The 20,875-nt window shown below is 49.6% G+C and overlaps 6 protein-coding genes across 8 annotated transcripts; 2 read left to right on the forward strand and 4 right to left on the reverse strand.

The window, feature by feature from the left end:
* Positions 1-3: 3 nt before the first annotated feature.
* LOC108024563 (probable histone-lysine N-methyltransferase Mes-4) lies at positions 4-4,920 on the reverse strand. Its single transcript, XM_017094557.3, has 5 exons — positions 4,519-4,920; positions 3,167-4,424; positions 638-3,092; positions 446-574; positions 4-376 (listed from the first exon to the last, which is right to left on the reverse strand). The coding sequence occupies exons 1-5, from the start codon at positions 4,817-4,819 to the stop codon at positions 206-208; spliced, it is 4,314 nt and encodes a 1,437-aa protein (XP_016950046.1). The 5' UTR covers positions 4,820-4,920; the 3' UTR covers positions 4-205.
* A 426-nt stretch (positions 4,921-5,346) lies between these two features.
* LOC108024665 (histone-lysine N-methyltransferase SETD1B) lies at positions 5,347-9,474 on the forward strand. Of its 2 annotated transcripts, XM_017094733.3 has the most exons (5): positions 5,347-5,697; positions 5,753-6,435; positions 6,497-8,704; positions 9,006-9,051; positions 9,151-9,354. In XM_017094733.3, the coding sequence occupies exons 1-4, from the start codon at positions 5,474-5,476 to the stop codon at positions 9,011-9,013; spliced, it is 3,123 nt and encodes a 1,040-aa protein (XP_016950222.1). In that variant the 5' UTR covers positions 5,347-5,473; the 3' UTR covers positions 9,014-9,051; positions 9,151-9,354. The 2 variants fall into 2 exon arrangements, with proteins under 2 accessions (XP_016950222.1, XP_016950221.1); XM_017094732.3 differs by lacking the exon at positions 9,006-9,051 and having other exon boundaries at positions 5,348-5,697; positions 9,151-9,474.
* LOC108024666 (mitoferrin) lies at positions 9,366-14,947 on the reverse strand. 2 transcript variants are annotated; one of them, XM_017094735.3, is made up of 7 exons: positions 14,853-14,947; positions 14,066-14,761; positions 12,091-12,179; positions 11,901-12,025; positions 11,604-11,839; positions 11,377-11,538; positions 9,366-11,027 (listed from the first exon to the last, which is right to left on the reverse strand). In XM_017094735.3, exons 2-7 carry the CDS (start codon positions 14,180-14,182, stop codon positions 10,614-10,616), a joined length of 1,143 nt encoding a protein of 380 aa, XP_016950224.1. In that variant the 5' UTR covers positions 14,183-14,761; positions 14,853-14,947; the 3' UTR covers positions 9,366-10,613. The 2 variants fall into 2 exon arrangements, with proteins under 2 accessions (XP_016950224.1, XP_016950223.1); XM_017094734.3 differs by lacking the exon at positions 14,853-14,947 and having other exon boundaries at positions 14,066-14,846.
* Positions 14,948-15,408: 461 nt separating this feature from the next.
* LOC108024804 (ras-like protein 1) lies at positions 15,409-17,916 on the reverse strand. Its single transcript, XM_017094926.3, has 4 exons — positions 17,644-17,916; positions 16,989-17,324; positions 16,578-16,834; positions 15,409-16,517 (listed from the first exon to the last, which is right to left on the reverse strand). The coding sequence occupies exons 2-4, from the start codon at positions 17,125-17,127 to the stop codon at positions 16,344-16,346; spliced, it is 570 nt and encodes a 189-aa protein (XP_016950415.1). The 5' UTR covers positions 17,128-17,324; positions 17,644-17,916; the 3' UTR covers positions 15,409-16,343.
* Positions 17,917-18,113: 197 nt separating this feature from the next.
* Positions 18,114-19,768, forward strand: LOC108024578 (triadin). The gene is made up of 2 exons (XM_017094577.3): positions 18,114-18,254; positions 18,312-19,768. Exons 1-2 carry the CDS (start codon positions 18,228-18,230, stop codon positions 19,752-19,754), a joined length of 1,470 nt encoding a protein of 489 aa, XP_016950066.1. The 5' UTR covers positions 18,114-18,227; the 3' UTR covers positions 19,755-19,768.
* LOC108024579 (39S ribosomal protein L47, mitochondrial) lies at positions 19,760-20,866 on the reverse strand. The gene is made up of 4 exons (XM_017094578.3): positions 20,713-20,866; positions 20,349-20,634; positions 20,018-20,295; positions 19,760-19,961 (listed from the first exon to the last, which is right to left on the reverse strand). Exons 1-4 carry the CDS (start codon positions 20,814-20,816, stop codon positions 19,811-19,813), a joined length of 819 nt encoding a protein of 272 aa, XP_016950067.1. The 5' UTR covers positions 20,817-20,866; the 3' UTR covers positions 19,760-19,810.
* Between the last annotated feature and the right edge of the window lie 9 nt (positions 20,867-20,875).

The following is a 20,875-nucleotide window of genomic DNA, read 5'->3' on the forward strand; positions in this document are numbered from 1 at the left end:
AGCTTACAGAATAATCTTCTCACTTTATTTTCACACCATCAAACTGGGGAGTAATATCTTGGTCTACTAAATATAGTTGTAACTTTTAGGAAATAAATACAAGTGGTATACGTTAAAAATAAGAATCCAAAATACAACAATAATGAAATGTTTAAAAAATAGATTGATTGAATTTAAGCGATTATTGCTTGTAACTAATTGGCATTCATTGCTCTTTCTTAACCTCCATTGGCTCGTCGTCCGCACTAATGTGTTTAACTTTTGGAGCCTTTTTAACTTTCTTGGCAGCCGCAATGTGGATGCGAACGGCGCTGGCCTTTCCCCGTTTCGCCTTGGCACTGAGCTTTCCCTTGCTTGTCGACGGTGCACTCGTGTCCTAATTATGGGTAACAATAAGATATTATACTGTTTCCATAAAAAATTTATAGTAAGTTCACTAGCTCACCTTTGCTGGGCCTTGATCTTTGAGCTTGCCACCGATCTCGCCGGAGCAGCGAGTTGCTCCACAGAAACAGACCTTCTTGCTGTTGTTCATCAGATCATCCCACAAGTAGTTAAAGGTGAGCTCCGTGTTCTGAAAAGTAATTCATGTTATGCTATAAATATCCGATAAGCAAACCTTTTCTGTCAAACTTACCGCTGGAATGTCCTTGATGGCAAACAAACCCACTCGATGAATGCAATTAACAGTCCACTTTTGGGTCTCGCAGTTGGGATCGCACGAATGGTTCATGAAGCGGGCCAAGTTGCCCTTCGGTCCTGCATCGATAATAAAGTCCTTTTCCACGCCCAAAAAGTAGTAGTTCTCATCCCGATCCCGCTGCTTCTGCACCAGGCGCTTCTGGAACTCGGCATGGTTGATCACCTCGCCCACATACTCGATGACAAAATCACCCTGGGCAATGGGCTCGCGGTTGACCAGTCCGAAACCTCGCTCGTTCATGTAAACCACTTCCATGCGTGGCGACTTGCGCGACTCAAACATCTGGTTTTCGCAACGACTGCCAGCCTTGCAGTACTCCGGGTTGCACTCATTGAAGAGCATGCGGTTGAGGCAGCCTGATTCCTGCCCGCAGGGATGCTCGTCGGTCGGCTGGCAGTAACAAGCACTCAAATCCTCGAGATTCTGGGAGAAGCGAACTGGCGGAACCGCCTTGTTGGTCTTGATTTTCACATACGGCGGCGGATGTAGCTTATTGCCGCTCTGGCGTCCAATGGCCTGCTCCTGACGGCGTGCTTTGATTATCTTCAGGAAGCGCGACGCCTCCTCCACGCCGGTGGTGTAGTTCCGGAAAAGCTGCGACTTGGTCTTATGGCTATCTCCCGTATCCCCCTCTATGTATAGGTAAACGCGTCGGCGGGAAATCCAGCCATGATCATGGGTTCCAAAGAATCGCACTACAAAGTCGTTCTCCCCGTGGGCCTTCTTCAAGATGTTGCTGGGTATCTCGGTGGGCGGCAGAATGATGGCTGGCCACCAGCGGAAGTTGTTGAACTTAGCCCACACGATCTCGCCATACAGCGGCAGTCTTCCGCTCTCGCACTCCTCGCAGATGTAGCTCTCGTTCTTCTTAATTGGAATATTCCGGCAGTGGGCATGCACAGCAATGGGGCACGTTTCGCAGCACACCAGTTCGCCGCCCTTCACGCAGATGTAGCACCACAGCACATTCACGTGGGCATCCGCCTTGGCGATGTTGTGTCGCGGGCAGATTATATGGGTAGCATTCAGCATCTGGGTGCCGGCTGGAATGCAATGAGAGTCCTGATGATAGGTGGCCGGACACCGAACGCACTTGGCCAGTTTGGAGCTGCCCAGCTGCTGGAACTTGCCGCTGGGATCGTCCGAGACGCAAGTGTGGCACACGTGCCGTGGACACCGGGCCGAGAGTTTGCTGCTGTTCGCCTGCGGCCAATACTTGCAGCAGCTCGTGTGGAACCGCTTGCCACACAGGGGCTGGCTACATGTCAAGAGTTTATCTTCGGTTGGGGTCTGCGGTAGTTCACCCTCCTTGGTTGGTGTGCTTGGTAGAGCACTTGCTGGTGATTCAATTTGGTGGCAAATTACACAGCCCTCCGGCTCGCCTATACTGCACTCGTGGCAAACTAGCGAAGTGCCACCAGTGGCCACCACCTTGGCATCGGCTGTTACATGGTCATCATCGGGACTGGGCGACTTCGATGTGGGCGAGACGACTGTGGCCTTCCGACTGCCGATCTTGGGCATTGGAGCTCCTGTCTCCTTTCGTTCCAGGCAGTCGGCGTGCAGCCAGCTGGAGCAACTGCGCGAACAGCGCACCAGATCGGAGCCAGCCTGGTAGCAGTATTTGCAAACCGGCTCGCGGTTGAGCCCCCGGAAAAGGTACTTGCTATCCAGCTGCAAGATATCTTCGACCACCTCCTCGATGGGCCGGTTAACGGGCTTCTTGGGCTTGGGCGCCTCTGTCAGGCGACGATCCGGTTCTGGAGTTACCGGCGTTGAGCTGGGTGTCACCACAGGGGTCATGCTGCGGCGCACCATCATGGATTTCAGGCGATTCGAGAGCCGTTTAATTGTGCCCACTCCGTTGCTGCGTCCAACCACCGATGAACCCAATGGCTGCTCCAACTCACCGCTGGCAAAGTCACGTTCAAGCTCGCGCAATTGGATCTGCTTAAGAGACCAAATATTGCTGACCACGGCGAGCAGAACCTTTTCCACCTTTTCCTCGGATCGGTGTACCATCACGTACTCCTTGACGGCATCGAACAGTTGACCGAACTCAGGATTTTCATAAATGGAGGACTCCGGGGTGAGGTGCTTCTCCAAGCTGGTTTCGGTCTGAGAAGGTGTCACTGCCATGGTGGTGCTGCCAGTATCCGCCTCGTTGCCGCCGCTTAGTTTGCGTCGCTTGGCCCGCTTATCGTTTGTGCTCTTTAAGGGGGAGAAAGCTGGGCTGAAAGGCGACTCCGAGCGCTCCCGCTTAACGGCCACCAAGTGCGTAACTGGTTTGTTGTGGAGATTATCTGTGGAATCATAAAGACTGCTGCCTACGTCCGAAGTGTCTTGCATCATAGACTTGGTTCGATTGCGCTTTTGCTTATTCAGTGTCCTGAAAAGGAAGAAAGAAGGTGAGCATTGCAACAAAAAAGTAAAGGAGAAACCTGTAGGAGCTAGTTTACTTACAAAACACTCTCATATATCTGGTAGAATTTTTCTAGACGATCAGAGTATGGAACTTGCGACATAAGCTGCGCCTCATCGATGGCTTGCCGCCAGATGACCACCTTGGTCCGCTTGGGTATCATCTGTCTGTATTTGGCGCTCTTCGGTCCATTCTTGATTCGCACCTCTTCGCGCAAATCCTCAAAGGCTTTGAGCCCTGCGAAGGTCAACAGATTCTCCGGCTTGATCCAGTTGCGACGCCCGTTATCCGCAAAGAAGCGGACGTGCACCTGGATGGGCACCGTGGCGTTATCCAGTGACGAGCGTTGCGGATGACTTGGCATGTTGCCCACAATCTGGCCAATCGGATCGGGACAAACCATGCAGGGCCAGAAGCAGTACGAGAAGACCTTGCCCCAGAACAGATCACCCACTTGGTAGGTGGGCCAACCGGGATCGGTGACTATGGACAGGCCTTTGGCGCTATCTATGCTCACGGAGGAGGGGGATTTGATTGATGTGGCTAGCGCAGTGGAGCTCAGGTCTGGTGGCGATTTCAAGTCCACCTCTGTTGAGGCGGCAAATGGTAGGGCGAATGTCAGTGCTTCCGGACTTTTGTCCACGTCCTTCTGTTCTTCACTGTGAACTCGTGGACTGGTTTCCACTGGTTTGTCATCTACATCTAAGCTGGCTGTATCCTCTTGCTTTATAGGAACCTCTATGGCTGCTTCATTCTCAGCCTCAGTCTCTGATTTGATGGAGATCGGTAAAGTTTCTGTGTCTGGTTTTGAGGATGCTTCTGATACGGGTACTTCACCATTGCTTGGCTCTATTTTTATAGACACATCTTCCTTGGCCTCTGTTTCCAGGTCTATGGATACTTTGGACTTGGACATACGCTTCATTTTGCGCTGCTTGCGAACGGTGGGCCGAATGGCCAGGTCTTCCGAGTCCGCCTCAAAGCCCGTGGTGTTGGGCGAACTGGCGCCGTTTTTGATTAGCAGCTTTTCAATCGGGCTCATGTAGGCCCTGCTGCTGAGCAACTGGGCGCCACTGCCTCCTCCTCCTCCTCCCCCGGTGGCCTTGGGTGATGCATTGTCGCGGGACAGGGTCTCGCAGGTACTGCTACTGTTATTAAGGGCAGCCGCCTGGGTAACGCGTCGCCTCGTTGTGCGTATCGTGTCGTCGGAGTCGGAAAGCGGCGTGGGCGAGTTGGCATTGGCATAGCCAATGTATTTGGGGCTCAGGGCCGATTGCAAGTTGATAAGATCGCGTTTCCCTATAGCGGCACAAATACACGCGCGCACAAAAGGCAAATAAATTAGCATATGGACGGCATAAGGCGGGGTATACTGCGCCATTGTTATACTCACGGTTCACCATGGACAGACGCTGCTGCTTGGGTGTTGGCGTTTGCCGCTGCTGGTTCTCTGCCTCGGACTCCTCCAGCGCCACGTCCGCGCCCTGGCCGGGATTCGTCTTCACCAGGCGTCGCGCGGGAGTACTTTTGCCGGCGTCCTTTGGCGTCAGGACTTCACCATCGTCTCCCTCCGTGGCCATCGACTCGTCGTTTCCCGCATCGGTGGCCTGGGAATCGGAGGCGGAATTGCACAATACGTTGCCATGGGAACAATCGCCCTCGATCTCGGAGTGCGCTTCCGTGCTCAGCTTCATTGTGCGGTCCAGTTTAGTGGCGCTAATTTTAAGCAAACACTACCATTAACAATTTCCAGGAACACACAGCGCTTCGCGTGCGCCAAAACTTCGATTGCAACCGTGGGCATCGCGGGAGTTATCGATGACGCAGTCGATGCATCGATAAGAGCGCTAAAACAGCGGAGACTCGAGCCATTAGTCCGATTATCGATTGAATCGTTAGTTTTCATTTCGCTTAGCTAGAAATTGAATAAGTTCATTTTATTAATAAATATTTCTAATTAGAAACATTTTACGTTGCTAAGGCATAAAGTTGTCTAAAATGAATACCTGCCACATGTTTTTCCTAAGTAATTATTTAAAAAAAAAAAAACATTTAGAACATTTTTTTTCCACCCTAAAACTAACTGACAATTATCGAGCACAACAAGTTTCTTTAGAAAATAGCTGAATCTGGCTACCAAGCAGAAGGTGAGCATCACTAGCTGAACCAGTCTGGCCTCACGAGCCAGACCAAGGCCAAACTCACGAGGCACGCCCACCTCTAGCGTAAACATATGTACATATCTGTGTAAACGCATGTAAAGGAAACGCAACGAATATCCTGGATTTCCACGACAGTCGAGGGTGTTGCGGCAACCAAAAGCACACTAATCGCTGGGGCAACCCACCATGGACGACTTTATAAAGACGCTGATTGCCGAGGTCAAGTCGCAGGGCGTCTTCGATGAATTCCGCTTCAACTGCTGCCTGGCGGACGTGGACACAAAGCCCGCGTACCAGAACGTACGCAATCGGGTGGAGGCGGCGGTCAATGATTTCCTGGCCAAGCAGCAGTGGACGCCCGAGACCAACAAGGTCCAGCTGAGGGAGAGGCTGCGCAAGCACCTTCTGGAGTGAGTACACTTCTAGCGGAGATTAGGTAACGTTTAATCATCTCGGCTATTCCAGCTCCGATGTCCTGGACAAGGGAGTCGATCAAATCGTGGACCAGGTGGTCAATCCCAAGGTGGCCACCATATTCGAGCCAAAGATCGAGAGCATCGTCTACAAGTACCTGGGCATCACGCCCCCGCCGCCGCCACCACCGAGACCCGCGATGCTGCCCGCTCCGCCCTTGCCGCCATTTCCTGGCCACATGAACGGCAGCAGCCTGCTCAATGTGGAGACCACCGCTGGCCTGCTGCCCACCGACCTGGAGCAGATCAGTCCGGACTCCGATCGGGCCACCGTCAAGTCGGAAGTGAAGGACGACGAACTGCCTCCTGGCGTGGACGACGAGGACACTTCGCCATCGTACGAACTGGTGAATGAGGAGAAACCCTCTACCAGTAAGGAGGAGCTGAACAGTGGATCGCTGAACAACTCGGACTCGGTGAATGGCGTCTCCCAGGCATCGCAACTCTCGCAGGTGTCCAGCGACAGCCGCCTGACCATCGGCTCCTCCACGGAATCGATGGCCGATGCCCAGCAGCCCGCGACGGCACTGAACAGTGGGAAGCTTGCCAACATATCCGAAGAGGCCCAGATGCCCAAGTTCAGCGAAAACTCCAGCGAAGCAAGTGCCGGAGCGGGGGAGAATGGCAGCAGCCAACTACACTTTGACATCAAGCAGGATGCCATTACCTTCGAGGGTGAGTTTCTTACGTCCCACAACAAAGTCCATATAATCTCTACCATTGAAATCTCTTCCAGGTACTGAGCGAAAGAACTCGGTGTCAAAAGACACTAACGGTGGTCCGCAGATTCTTTCTATTGAAGATGCCATTATGTCGGAGGTGAAAGCCAACATAGATGATGCTAATAATGCCAGCATAGAGTCCATGGTTGAACCGGAAACCATACAACCGCCACCCCTGCCCAGTATTGAGCCGGCTCAGCCAGCACCTCCACTAGAGCCCCCGCCTGCGCCCCAACCAGTTGAGCCCCCTCCGCCACCGCCTCCTGAAAATGTGCCACCGCCACCTCCACTTGATGTTGTACCTCCGCCACCACCAGCTGAAGTTGTGCCACCTCCTCCTCCAGCACCATTACCGGTTGAGCCACCTCCCCCGCCAGCTCCACCAAAACTTGAGCCACCTTCTGCACCGCAGCCAGTAGAGATCAGTAATGGATCGGTTTCTGAGACTGTTTTGGCTGCGACACCCAAGGAGACTGATGATTTAAATAGGAAGCCTAATGCGGTAGATGCGGAGGTCAAAAAAGAAGATAAGCTCAAGGCAACACCTGAAATCAAGGAAGTCAAGCCCCCAAAGCTCGCTCCGCCCCAAGAAGTGGAAACACCCAAAGAGGAAGTTACAAAATCGTCAGAGTCCACAGCGTCGTCCGTATCTGTGTCTTCCCAATCAAGAAGCCATTCAAAGTCCTCGAACAAAGAGAAGGAGCGACGACATCACAGCCACTCAGATGATAAGCACCGTCGCAGGAGCAGGAGCAGAGATCGGGATCGTGATCGAGACCGCGACCGCAGTCGTGACAAGTCTCACACCAAACATTCCTCTAGTTCCAGCTCGAAGCACTCCTCGTCCCACTCCTCGAGTTCCAAACATAGGAGCAGTAGCTCCAAAAACGATAAGAACTCGTCGAGCTCTTCTAGCCGAAGCAATCACGAGTCATCCTCTTCCAAGCGCTCGTCTACCTCATCCTCATCTCGCCACGAATCCTCCTCACACAAAAAACACAAGTCCAGTTCATCTTCATCAAGATCGGATCGAGATAAAGACAAGGAAAGGGAAAAGGATCAAAGTCGCAGCCACCACAGTAGTAGCAGTTCATCCTCGTCGTCGAAAAGGAAAGACCACGATAGGAAAGATCGCGATCGTGATCGTAACAAATCAAGTTCATCAGGAAATGGGGATGCTAAAGCGGTCCAGGACGATCACAACGAGAGCAAAGCGAAGCTAATCAAGCGGCGGAGTTCCGACTCCAATGATGAGGGCAAGCCTCCTAGTTCAGGCGGCCCGGCGAAAATCTCCCAACCCGAGGTTACTGCCGCTGCGGAGAAAGCTGATGCGACTGTGGAGAATGGCAATGGCACGAATGGAAACTCCAATGGCAGCAGCAATGGTGTGAGCAACAGTGTAGTCAGTGCCAGCAATGTGATCATTGTCAGCGACATTCTGCAGCAATCGTCGACCAGTTTCATTCAACTGACGGCTGGTTCCCAGTCTCACAAGGTGTTGGAGGAGAGTAAGCCTGAACCTGAAGATATTGACGGAGGAAAAGCAGATAATCAGCCGGAGAAGCCAGGGTCAGAGGAGTCTGCTTCACATGATGAGGCGCCAAGAGTGGACCCTCCGAAAGCTGACAAAACTGAATCCGTACCTGATTCCCCTGCCGAGGAGAATAAAGAAGGCGCTGGACTAGAACATGAACCAGTGGAGACCTACGAAAAAGAGAAGCCGCCTGCTGAAGAAACCATACCGGAGAATCCTGTAGATATTGTAGAGACCACCAGTCAACTAGCGGATCTACCAAAAGATGATGAAAAACCCGCCACACAACCCGCAGACTCGAATGAGCAAAGCGACGAACTAGTCGCCGACTGTGTAACCCACTTCGAAGAAAACACAGATGAGTTCAAGGAGCGTCTGCAGCTCATCAATCAACTGATAGAGGATCGCAAGAATTTGCTCGACAGACTGAGCGCGGATGGATCACAGGGCGAGGCAGTGGATGTACGTGCTCTGCGCAGGAGCATATCCAAGCGAAGGCGGAGCAGCTTGCAGGAGCAGCCGCCAGAGGTGCGGGAGTCGACGCCGGCGAGGCACTGCAGCCCGAGCAGCAGCACCTCCGGCAGTCCGGCGAAGAGGCTACGACGCGATGAACCCAAGTCATCGCCCACGCCATCCGACGCCAGCATAAACTCCAAGGAGAACGAGGCTTTGGAGAAGCAGGAGCATGGTGCGTACTGTATCATAGCTAACTACCACTTGCTCTAGCAATTTACCCATATGGGGTGGATCGATTTTATCGTTTGTAGCTACTTTTACATTTCGATCAAACATCCAAGCTATTCCTCAATGAAATAGTTAATCAACATTATTAATAAAATAATATATAACCAAATATAAAGATTGTAGTCTTCAAAAATCGATCCGCCCTGTGATTGTGCCTTACATATCTCATGCTCATCCTCATTGTGATCTCTACCGCCTCTGCTTTCTCCCCCACATGCATCCACATTACTTATAAATTAACATAGCTGTATGAAGCCTCCACTAGCCCTATCCAAGTGTAAATTGTGCTGGGTAAGCGGCTTCCGCCAGACTTCCTGTCTCTCTGCCCACTCTTTGTAGAAGCTTCCTTCCCCGGAGTCCGTGTGATTAATGTGCTTGTTTCTTCTGCAGACGCTCTGTCCGCCAGGCGACTCAGCAAGAAGCTCTGCCAGCAGCAGCGGTACACCAACGATGATCTCTACAAGCCCCGTCCAATCCTGTCGCAGCGCTCCCGACGCCGGGGCCTGGATTCAATCCTCTAGCCAACCATCGAACTGTTATCGGAAACAATAAAAAAAGGCAATTGTTGTTAATGCATTTGACGTATGAAACAAACTCAAACTCAATCTCTTCTTTCATCCGTGTTTAATGGGCCTTTTCGCTTGCCAATGGTTTTGCTCAACCGCTTTGTTTTCGTTTGAATTCTTTAACAATAAAATTTTAATTTTAGAGCTACACCTTACAGTGTAATAATCGCCGGTGTAGCATATCCATATATATATATATTATGCATATATATAAACAAAAATAACAGTGAACGTAATAATATGATGCATTATTGTATAATCTGGGGGATTCCGGATGCCCCGATCCCTGAAACCAGACTGCGGTTGCCACTCAAGGGGTGAAAACTCTAGCACTGAGACGTGGGATAATGTGTGATGATTGATTAAAACCCTGGATACAGCTTTTGGCAATCGCAGTCGGGTGACAGGAACAGGGACAACCCGCATAGCTAGGCTACTACTCTACGCTGGGGGCTGGCTAGTTAGTATCGGTCTGGGGGTCTAGTTTGGGCCATCTGGGGGAGACATGGTTCTCTGGGAGCTGTAGCTGCGGTTCGTTATATTTTGTTTTGTAACATCTCAGTTTCGAAGATTTAAGGTGTAATTTGATTACAAATTATTGAATTCTCTTCTCCTCATCGCGCGTGTGTGCTTTACATTTTTGCTCTTGATTACTTTACAACGATCAACATAAATATATGCATATATATATATAGTTTGAAACTTGATTTAAAAAATATATATATAAATGTAGTAAATCAAAGGTTGTAATACATAGGTAATAGTATTTTACAAGAAGGATTTCTCATTTCGAAATAACATAGATACAGTATTATCATTAGCATATACTTTTAACAAGAATTTCGCACTTTGCCTAAAACTGTCTTAGTGTGTGTGTATGTGGGGTGTTGGGTGTAAGGTGTGTGTTTTTGTTGTGTGGGAGTTTTGCGTGTTGTGTGTGAGAGCGAGTTTTGTGCAGAACAACAACTACGATTTAACCTCCGACTATGGAGTGATAAAACTCTCTCACCGACTCCTCGCAGAGTATTCATACAAGCAGCTGGGTTCGGGTGGGCGTGGGCGCCGAAAGTGGGCGTGGTGTGGTGGCCAGGCGGTGGTCAGCGGATCGGCAGGCGTTTCGAACACCGTGTCGTCCACCTGCCTGCCCTTCAGAGCGGCCCCCACAATCGCACCCCCGCTTCCCCGATCCCCACCGCCAACTAATAGCTACGCTTAGGTTTAGCTGTCGCTGCTGCTGCAAACGTTTCGAACGCAGGCCCCGCTCGCGGCCACGCCCACGGGCGCCGCCTACGTGCTGGAGAAGCCCCTCTCGTAGGGACTCTTCACGTCCGTGTGCCGCGTGTGCAGGTTTATTGTTGGCCCGGCGGGTCGCGTTGACAGCTCGCACACCGTCTTGATGGCACCGGAGGCACTCACCGAGGGCGGGGCGGGGTGCAGGGTCGCCGCGGTGTCCTTCTCCTTCACCGCCTCGCGTTCCTGGTCGCCCTGCTCCTCGGCCGCAGTTGTGGGCAGCACGTAGTCCGCTTTGCGGGGCTCCGAGCGGCCCGTAATTGACGATTTGTACTGGTCGGCGTCCAGGCCGCACAGGTAGAACTTAAAGAACTCATAGGTCGACCAGCAGATGGCCGTGGCGGGCATGGAGTACAGCACGCGGGCGGTCATGCCCCTGAAGAAGCCCAATGGACCAGCCATGTGGTAGATCTGAAAGAGGTCAAAGGGCATTAGAATTAAAGAAGCTTTATACATTTCTTGGCTGTTGCCAAGGTTATAGGTTCAGGCAATTAAAAAGTATTAAAAGATAATCTACAGCCATTATAAAAGACAGTTCAGAGAGTGACAAGACTCTAAAAAAAAGGTTCTATCCATTTAACACTTTTTAATAATTAAAATGTTTTTTTTTTCTAACTACCCTTTTTGCTTCTTTTTAATGATTTATGGATAGTTAGGATAATGAACAATTACTTTTTTGAGAAATTTCTCTTTTGAAAAATTTAGATTTAAGGGTCTCCCAACTTTGCTGCCCCTTATATTCATATTGCGCAATATTCACCTTTCGGCTGGCCTCGATCATGCCGCGCGTCAGTCCAGTCTCCTGTGTATTCAGTAGCGTCTTGATCACATCCAGCGGTGTGGTGATGGCCGCTGCACAGGCTCCAGCCGCAGCACCCGCTGCCATGTGCACTGGGGGATTGTATTTGCGTTCAAGGTTCAACTGCAGTACACAAGAATATTATAATATATGCATTTCAAAATATAAAGGAGTTGAGATTAACGTACTGTGTTCTGGAAAAACTCATAAGTGGTAAAATGTATTGTCTGATATGGTAGGTTCATGACCAGTTGCGTGCCGTAGGCTCTGTAGAAGGCTTTGAAGCCCTCCTTCTTGTAGATATCCCGCACGCAGGATACCACCGATGTGTAGGGTGAGTTGTACATCTGCATTCGCTGCTTGATCACATCAGTGGGACTAGAAATGGCGTCGTGTATGAGGGTGGCCACCACTCCCGAAATCACTGCAAAGGATTCGCTGCATTACGAGCCACTCGAGCTGACATATATGTGTCCTAAAGTTACCATAGTTGAGGTTTCTCACTGACGTGAACTTGGCCGTGAGCTCCTTGGTCATTTCGTAGGCAGCAAAGTACAGCGAATGCGCTGGCCCAGCACCCAAAACTACAGCGCTGGCTCCCCGAATGGGCCTGGAAATCATGAGATATATTAGAATAATTTCGCCATTTGGTGAAATAAATGTGGCACTACTTACCTCAGTAAGCCCTCACGGGTTATCATGTTCCGAAAGGTTGAAAGTATGTTCATGTCTTGTGTGGGCGGCGAAAGGCTCTGCATACGCGTCTATAAATGGCAATAATAGAACGCTTAAAATAATTGCTCAAATATTTGCATTGTGCACTTAACAATGGGTGTTCGGCAGTATTTGTTATGTGTTTAGCCCATTGTTTGTCCCAGATTAAACTGGGCAGTTAACCGGTATAAGTGGTGCGTCAGAATTGCTAACTCGTTCCTCTAGCGCATTATCTAAAACTCAAATTAAGTCTGGGGAAGCGAAGTAGACTCTCTTTTTGCTATTCTTCCGCAAGTCATGGTTACTCATGATATAAAATACAGTACACAATTGTCGGGGGTATACAATATTCTGCTTTTCCGTAGACATTGTCAAGACCTCAGAACGTGCTCTCATCATGATTTGTGGTTCACAATTGATTGGGTGATTCCCGAAACTATTTTCATCTGGCACTGCACTCTATCAGAAATGTGAAACATTGTGCAATGTGGCAGCAAAAAGGGCGAGTTACATTAGATCATGCCAAAAAATAAACTAATTTAAACGTTAATTAAAGCTGTCATGGTTTTTGTGTGGGTGGCTCGAGCCACAATCGGTTAACAACTGCAGGGACTAATAACCGATATCAATGGAATATAAAAGTATATACTTGTGTGCTTGCCGGGCGAAAACTTTCGCTGATTTATAAGCAAGTCACTCGGGCCTACGATTACACTTGGTGTACAATTTACATGCATATACAATAACTATATATACTTAATTGCAATTTTTTAAAGGCGTGCCCGTCGGGCAGGCTAACCAGATAGAACGACAGCTAAAAGCGGAGAGCAGCATCCACATTGTAAATCATGGAGCCGCTGGCTTTGCGATGCAGATAAGATTTCCTGGAACTCGGCCCAACTGCATCTATCTATTTATCTGCGGGCTGGCTTCTGCTATCAATAACAAGTCAACTAGGCAATTCAAGGTGAAAAACAGTCTCTCGAGTGCGGGGAAACCTAATTAAAAAGGCGCTACGACAAGCTGATAGCGGTCGCCATTGCATAAATTCTCGATAGGATTGGCTGCCAGGAGATGTGGGGGCCCACATGAATCACTCATCCCGACAATAAGCACCCCTGATAAGGCGCACATTGTGTGAAATCAGAATGACAATATTTATTTATAGTACAAACAGAATGCGAATAAAAACGCCTCAATTGCTGGTCAATTAAAGGTTTTCCGCTCTGGCTTTCGTAACTCCACGAAATTAGCTCGTCAATCGGACCGCGGTGGAGGGACTATAGATTATAACGATGACGCCGGGAATACCGGCCAGGCTTTAGGCTGGCACCCAACTGCCTGCCGGCTGTCATTTGCGCGATTGACACATGTGGCCACGAAAATCAATAAGTACTCGAGCCACCGACCAGCTGAGTGAAATATAACGAAACAAGAAGCGGTCAATAGTAGCTATTCCCCGCAGCGGGTACACATGCCAAGCCTATGTACAATGCACACACTTATTGGACGAACATCATTACGAGGTGCCAATGGCACATTTGCATGTAATTAGGTAGCCGGAATATGTATTTGGTTCTACCGAATTTCCAGGTGAACGATCAGAACCGTGCCGATAAGAGATAGTCCATCCATTTAGTCAGTGAAGCGACCGCGGGCTAATCTTATCGGCACAGCATAAACCAATGGAACGTGCTCCGATAAGCGCACCGAGCGACTGGCTATACACCTAGAGCTCCTAATGGGAAATGGGGAACGGAACTCTTGGCTGCACTCGAGACCCGAGGAATTACATCACGATTATGCCAAAGCAGCGGCGGCACACACAAAAACATTCAGACGGTTAGTGAGGTTAGGTTTATGGCTCTGGGGTCGGCGGGGTGCTGCCCATTATGCTCGTCCTGGTCATGGGAAGCAGGCGGTAAGCCATTCTCACCTTGACGGAGTCCAGCGGATACATGACCACATGCTCCAGCACGCCCGCAATTGCGCCCGCCGTCATATTGACACCCACACTGGTGGTGGGCAGCGATTCGTAGTCGTCTATGTTCATGGTGGATCCGATCCGGCGCTGGTGGTGGTGGTGGTGGTGCAGCTATACTAGAGATGGTGTGCGAATACTGCGGTTGTGCCCTTGCAGTGGCTGCTCCTGTTACGAGTTGACCTGATAGTCAGCCGGACCAGTTCTACCAAGTCAGGTTTCAGTTGTAGAACCGCTTTCTCCGCTGGGATCCGTTGGCTCCGCCAGGCGAAGATGGGCAACGCGTTACGGAGCGACTTTTAGCCGGCGTATGCTGGGCACGGAACAATTTTGTTGTATAACACGGATATCACGACGATTCACGGGTGGGCGGGCGGTCGGTCGGGCGCTCTCGGGGGGTGGCGGTGCTGGTGGTGGTGTTGCAGAGTGTACGCGTGAGGTGGTGTTATGCGAAACTACTAATTGACACTGCGGCTACTGCCCTGCTGGTGCTATTGCTGCACCACGACTAGCATATATTGACTCGACGATATGGACGACACGCTCCCCGATTCACTCGATTTCGGAGCGAAGAAGAGGTTTCCGTTTCTGCCCGCGGCCCCTGCTTCGGATGAACTGCCACTGCTGTTGCTGCTGCGGATCGGATGGTTTCTGCATATAAACGAGTCGGTTGGAGGCTGATTAGGTTATTATGGCCGAAACGGAATTTGGGTACGGGTCGGGTCGGTGTTTGGCAACTCACGCGAGTGTTGAATGATTATGATTACAGGGAATAATCAAATTTCGCCCAATAAACAAGCCTCGTGCTAGAGGCGGAGAAACATCGATGCCGAAATCGGTGTCATCGATACGCTCGAGGCATCGATGTTTGGGCGGGAGCTATCGGTGTTTTACGTTTTGCGTTTACTTATCGATGTTTTTAATTTGTATTCTGTATAATATTGCTTATTTATGAATTTTATAGCGCTCGAATGACAATATCAAACTATTAACCGGAGGTGCATCCATCAGTAAAAACTCGGTTAACCATGGCGTTACCCAAAAACCATTAGCAGTGGAAACAAGTCGATTGCTGTTTAATGTTTATCGATAGGCTTTCGACCTTTTTCGAAGTTCGAAAATTCGAATGAAATTATAGCCATGTTGTTTTTTTGCGCGCCAAATATAAAAATTCAAATTAATTAGAATATTTTTAAATTATTATCAATGATAAGGTTTCATAGTCGGTGGCTTAAAAACAGTTTAAAATACTTTTTGCAATGTTAAATTATTCTGTCAATCATTAAAACACCTTCGACTAAATAGTACACACAATCGTTTATTTCGTTCCTTTTTGTATGGCAAAAATTAATACAAAAAATTAAATATTAAATGTATGTATGTATGTATAAAAAGCTTAAAGCAAACTTTATAATGTAAATTTAATTGGCTGCTTGTTTCCTCTCCGGTTGATCTGTCAGTATGGTAAGTAGAAAGAAAGGCATATTCCGAAGAACTCATGCGGATTTGAATTTTATCGTCTTAGCACCACAGAAATGTGTTGTTTAACCCAACAGAAATCTAGTTTGCGGCTGGCGAATTCTCTCGTTTGTGCGAGCTGTGAGCTTATCGGTTGTTTGTTTGTTGTTTTGCTTCCCTAATGTTGAAATGAATACGAATACTAATGGAATTCTGCTCGTGCATGTGTGCGGTAAAAGATTGTATATGGCGACGGGTAAGAACCAAGTGATAACAGGGCTCGAAAAGTTCACAATATTCGGGTTTAAACACGGACTATCTGGTAAAGTACAAACGACTGGTTGAAAACAAACGGATACAGCAGCTGAACCAAGGGCAGTTACAACAGTATTCATAGTTTTATGTAGAGGTACATATTCATTTTCATTTTCGATTTGCTTCGTTCGTTTTTGTTTGCTTGTTATTGTTAATACTCTTAAAAGGGCGCCTCGCAGCCTTTCAAACGACACAAAACACACACATTCACAAAATCATTTCGACGTACATAAAACTCTAGTTACTTAAATTAATTACAATTTCTGTTTCTCTCTTTTTATCTGACAATTGCACCGACCAACACGCTCCCCACATGTGTGTGTTTTTCGCATTGTGTGTCCGTCCAGAATGGACAAACCATCGATCCCGAGACGATCGGCGGCGACTCGCCGACGCACATACAGACAATCAGGCGACGTTTGATGAAATAAAAAGTGAATAATAACCGATGCGAGGCCGTTTAGAGCATTTTACATTTAAATCTGCGATTCGGCTTGTTCATTTTCCGGCCCCTCCGTCCCTTGTTGTCCTTGTCCTTGCGGATTTCGCGCACCAGTGTGTAAAATGCATCGTCCACGCCCATGCGCGTCTTGGCGGATGTCTCAATGTATGGAATGCCGTACTGTTTGGCCACCTAGGAAGCGAGATAACCCATGGATTAATGAATCATTAAGAGGTCTGCGCCCGAACTCACCTCTCTTGCCTGCTCGTTGTTCACATTCCACGAGGCCAGATCACATTTGTTGCCCACCAGCACCATGGGCACCTCCTCGGCGTCCTTCACGCGCTTGATCTGCTCACGGTAGGTGCCGATGTCCTCGAAGGACTTTGCACTGTTGACGGCGAAGACCAGCAGGAAGCCCTCGCCGGTTCGCATGTACTGATCCCGCATGGCCGAGTACTCCTCTTGGCCGGCGGTGTCCAGGATGTCCAGCAGGCAAGTCTCTCCATCTGCAGGGGAGCAGGAGAGCATTAGAATAAGTCTCACCTGAGTATTTTCAAAAAGATTGTCCAGGTGATAAGCGACTTTGCAAGGGAAACCCAAGTCAGCAGGTTTGAAATCCCCCAATGGTCAGCGCTTATAACCCGATTTCGGAGTACTCACCGATAACCACTTGCTTTCGGTAGGAGTCCTCGATTGTGGGATCGTACTCGTCCACGAAATGGTTCTGAATCAGCTGGATGGTGAGCGCGGACTTGCCCACGCCTCCGGCACCGACGACGACCAGCTTGTATTCCGTCATTTGGAGTCCGTCTTCGATTGCCCGTAGTCGCTGTCGCAGTCGCAGTCACAGTCGCACTCGCGGTCACAGTTGCAGTCACAGTTTCTCTCTCGCGATCGATGCTTTACTCTCTCCCTAGCGAGCGCCCGCAGCTGCAGTCTCTCTCTCCGTGCGCTTGTGTGCGTGTGTGGGTGAGTGTGTGTGTGTGTGTGTATGGGCTGCAAGTGGAGTAAATTATTAATTAAGATTGATTAAAATAAATTAAAGGCATAATTAGGCAGGAATTAATGCACGCCACTGAGTCACTGCGACTGGCGTTCACTAGCTCGCTCGCACACACGCACTGCATGCACACAGCCAGACGGGCAGAAAAAAAGCGAAGAGATCAATGACTCAAACTGAAAATTAAACTCGGCCGCTGCAGGCCCACAATGCAAATTCACATCAAACTCTCACAGCTGCGGGGTTTTGGTTAGTTAGGCAGCATTGTTTTTCGCGTTTTTCGTTAGTTCTTCGGTTTTCCTTTTGCCTGCGGACCTTCTTTGTTGCTGCCTTTTCAGCTAGCTCCTCCTTGTTTTCCGCTCTCTCTCCCTCTCTCGCTCTCGCGCTCGGCGCAGTTGCTGGGGCGCGTTTCACGTCACGTTCGCGTCTTACGGTGCGTCGGGCGGTACTCCTCGATTGGGCGACTTTTGATTTCCGTGCAATGCCGTGTAATTGCAATTAACAGCGCAGGAAAACAATAAATTTGTATATAAAATGTAGATGAAATCTAGGCTGTACGTTAGAGGTGAGGTGCAGAAACATCGATGCATCGATGGCACCAAGCCGATGGCGCTATCGATATCGATGGGTGGGCTTGGGCCGGCACTATCGATTGTTTGGGACAGGGTGCTATTGTATTGTATGCTATGTAATTGTTTCTCGGATTCTTAAAAAAATAGTGTGTTTATTATGGAAATGTAGCTATAAAGCAGAACCAATCTTAATTATAAAGTATTCCATATAAATAAACATCTTCTGGTGCCGATAGAAAGCCAGGTTGGCATCCCCTTACCAAACGGTTCTTAGCCCGGACGCAAACCTGTGCCTTTCGTTTCGCCCACCACTGTTACGAAAACAGCATGGACAGACTGAAATTCAACAACTTGGTAAATAATAACTTTTAATTAAAATTATTGCCTTTTCATCAATGAGAACTCGCCTAGGTTATATCCCACAAGAAGGTGATTCAGAAGGCCCGCGCTCAGACCATCGCCAAGCTCGTCCAGAAGCTGCGGAAGACTAAAGATGCGCTGGCCAAAAAACCGGACAGCGACAAGGAGAAGATTCGTCTGCGCAAAAACAGCGAGTGCCTGGCCCAGCTGAAGGCCCTGAAATGTCTGGACCTAGTGCGCCAGTCGCTCCTCCAAGAGGGCACCAATCCAAACACGGTGATAGCCAGCGAGCGCTCCACTCCCGATGAACTGGGCATCGCCATGCTGCGGCTGAACAAGCTGATGCACGGAGTGGTGGACACCTTCGTGAAGGCCCTCGACCTGAGCACCGACAAGAAGGCCAAGTGGCGGGAGGAGATCCTGGAGACGAGCAAGCGGAGGGTGAAAATAGAACGAACTGAAGAGCGGAAGAGGAAACGCAAGGAGCTGAAGGAGCAGAAGGCTCTGACCAAGAACAGATTGGAGTGGTTGGAGCGGAACAAAGTGGCGGATGCAGGAGTTCCACCAACGGGAGCAGCGGAGGAAGTCAATCAGGTTGAAATGCCAGATATCTCCGAGTCGCCAGCCAATACAGAAGAGACTCCAGCCATAAAGAAGGAACAGAAGGATAAGAAAGTGGCCAAAAAAGAGAAGAACCCAAAGAAAGATAAACCTCCGGGCAAAAAGAATGAAAAGCACAAACCAGAGAAACCTAAGCCAGTCTCCAAAAAGGAACCTCTTGGGAAAACTAAGGAAAATATCACTAATCCCCTGGAGAAGCAACCACAAAAAGACGTCAAGCCGGAAGAAACCAAGACAAAGCTTGTGAAAAGAAAGCAAATCAAGGAAAATAATAATAATCAGGAGGGCAAACAGAAAGAACCTAAGACAAAAGCTTTGGAAAGAAAGCCAGCCAGAGAACAGAAGCCTAAACCTCGACCAGAAAGGCAGCCTAGCATTGAAGAAGATGAACCCAAACCTGACAGCAATCGCCCCACCCACGTGGTGGATCCCTTTTTCATCACGGAATCAGGACAGCCCTACTTGTCCACCGCCGTGGTTCTCTCCGGCGACAACGACAGCGAATCTGAGGAAGAACAGAGACCGCCGCCAGCCAAAAAGTTCCGCAACGAGGATCGACGGACAAATACATATCGTGAACGACCTGAAAGACAGGCAGAGTTCAAGGCGAAAAAGCCCACCGACGACCGTCATCCTTCCTGGCTGGCCAAGCAGCAGCAGAAGCCAATCATCGGTGGTTTCAAGGGCAAGAAGATCACATTCGGCGACGATGGCCAGGCGGCAGAAGTCACGACTCCCAGCATCAATCATTCAAATTCCACTGCTCCTGCTGCATCCACCGATGGCATGCACCCTTCCTGGGTGGCCAAGCAGAAGTTTAAACCCAAAATCGCCGCCTTCCAGGGCACCAAGATTAAGTTTGACGACGAATAAACAAGTTGATGGTATTTTGTTGTTTTAATCACTAAGTAACTGCAATCCTCTCCAGCTCACACGCCAACTTTGGGCACATAGTGACCACGAATCTTGTCCTCGTTGCACAGCTTGTCCACGTTCACATCGGGGTACTGGCGACGCAGCGCATCCAGGTCGAAGTTAGGATTGCGGCGCAGGATCATCATGACTTCGTTGCGGGAGCGGCTGCAAGAGAACGAGGTTGTAGCTGACACTCCTGAATAAAACTAAAGACAACCCACTTCTTGGCCTTGCGCTTGGCATTGTACAACTTCTCGCGGTACTTCAGTAGGAATCTGTTTACGGCCCGTCCGCCAAAGCCCATGTTGCGGGATTTGATCCATTTCATGTTCATGTAGGGCGGCAGGACGTGTTCGCAGCTTTTGTAGTTGACCTGCAGGCCGAATGCGTTCTTCATCGCCTTCTGGGGCCGCTCGCCAGTCTCGCCGGTCTCCAGCAGGTGATAGGCCTTGTTGCGCTCCCTCACCACCGTCTCCAGGTTCTCCATGGAGATTTTCACCTGCAATCAGGGGTTAATCACTTAAAGCTCTTGGCAATCGTTCGATAGCCCACCTTATCGATGCGCTCCGGACTGGGAAAGACCTCCATTTTGTCGTTGCACTCGTGCTCCATGGTCAGCAGCATGTTGCGCTCCTTGAGGAGCACGAACCACAGCTGGTGCAGCTCCTTGTTGGACTTGATGCGCAGCTCGTCGGTGCGCCACGCGCGGCCCACCTTCACCTCGTTCTCGCTCCAGTTCTTCTTGTCGTCGAAGAACTCCATCAGGTCCCGGCGAACCGAGGAGGTGTGCATCTGCATGGCCATTGGAGGAGCATGCGGCGTTTGCAGGGCAGCCGCACTACATATTACATAAAAACAAAGGCGCGTTTCTGTTAGTTATTCTGTGTGAAAGTGGGTTTCGTCTGAGTGGACCCACCTGCAGGCCTGCCAGGGCTGCTTGGGCGCGGCCAGCAAGCTCTTGACCGTCGCATTTCCCACAGTTTTAGCCAAGTTAAAACATTTTATAAAAGCCGAAGACATTTTTTACCACCGATCAGCTGTTAGAGCTGGCACCACAATCGATTGTTGCTATCGATGGT

The sequence above is a fragment of the Drosophila biarmipes genome, chromosome 3R (genome assembly GCF_025231255.1).
Source record: "Drosophila biarmipes strain raj3 chromosome 3R, RU_DBia_V1.1, whole genome shotgun sequence".
Lineage (NCBI taxonomy): Eukaryota > Metazoa > Arthropoda > Insecta > Diptera > Drosophilidae > Drosophila > Drosophila biarmipes.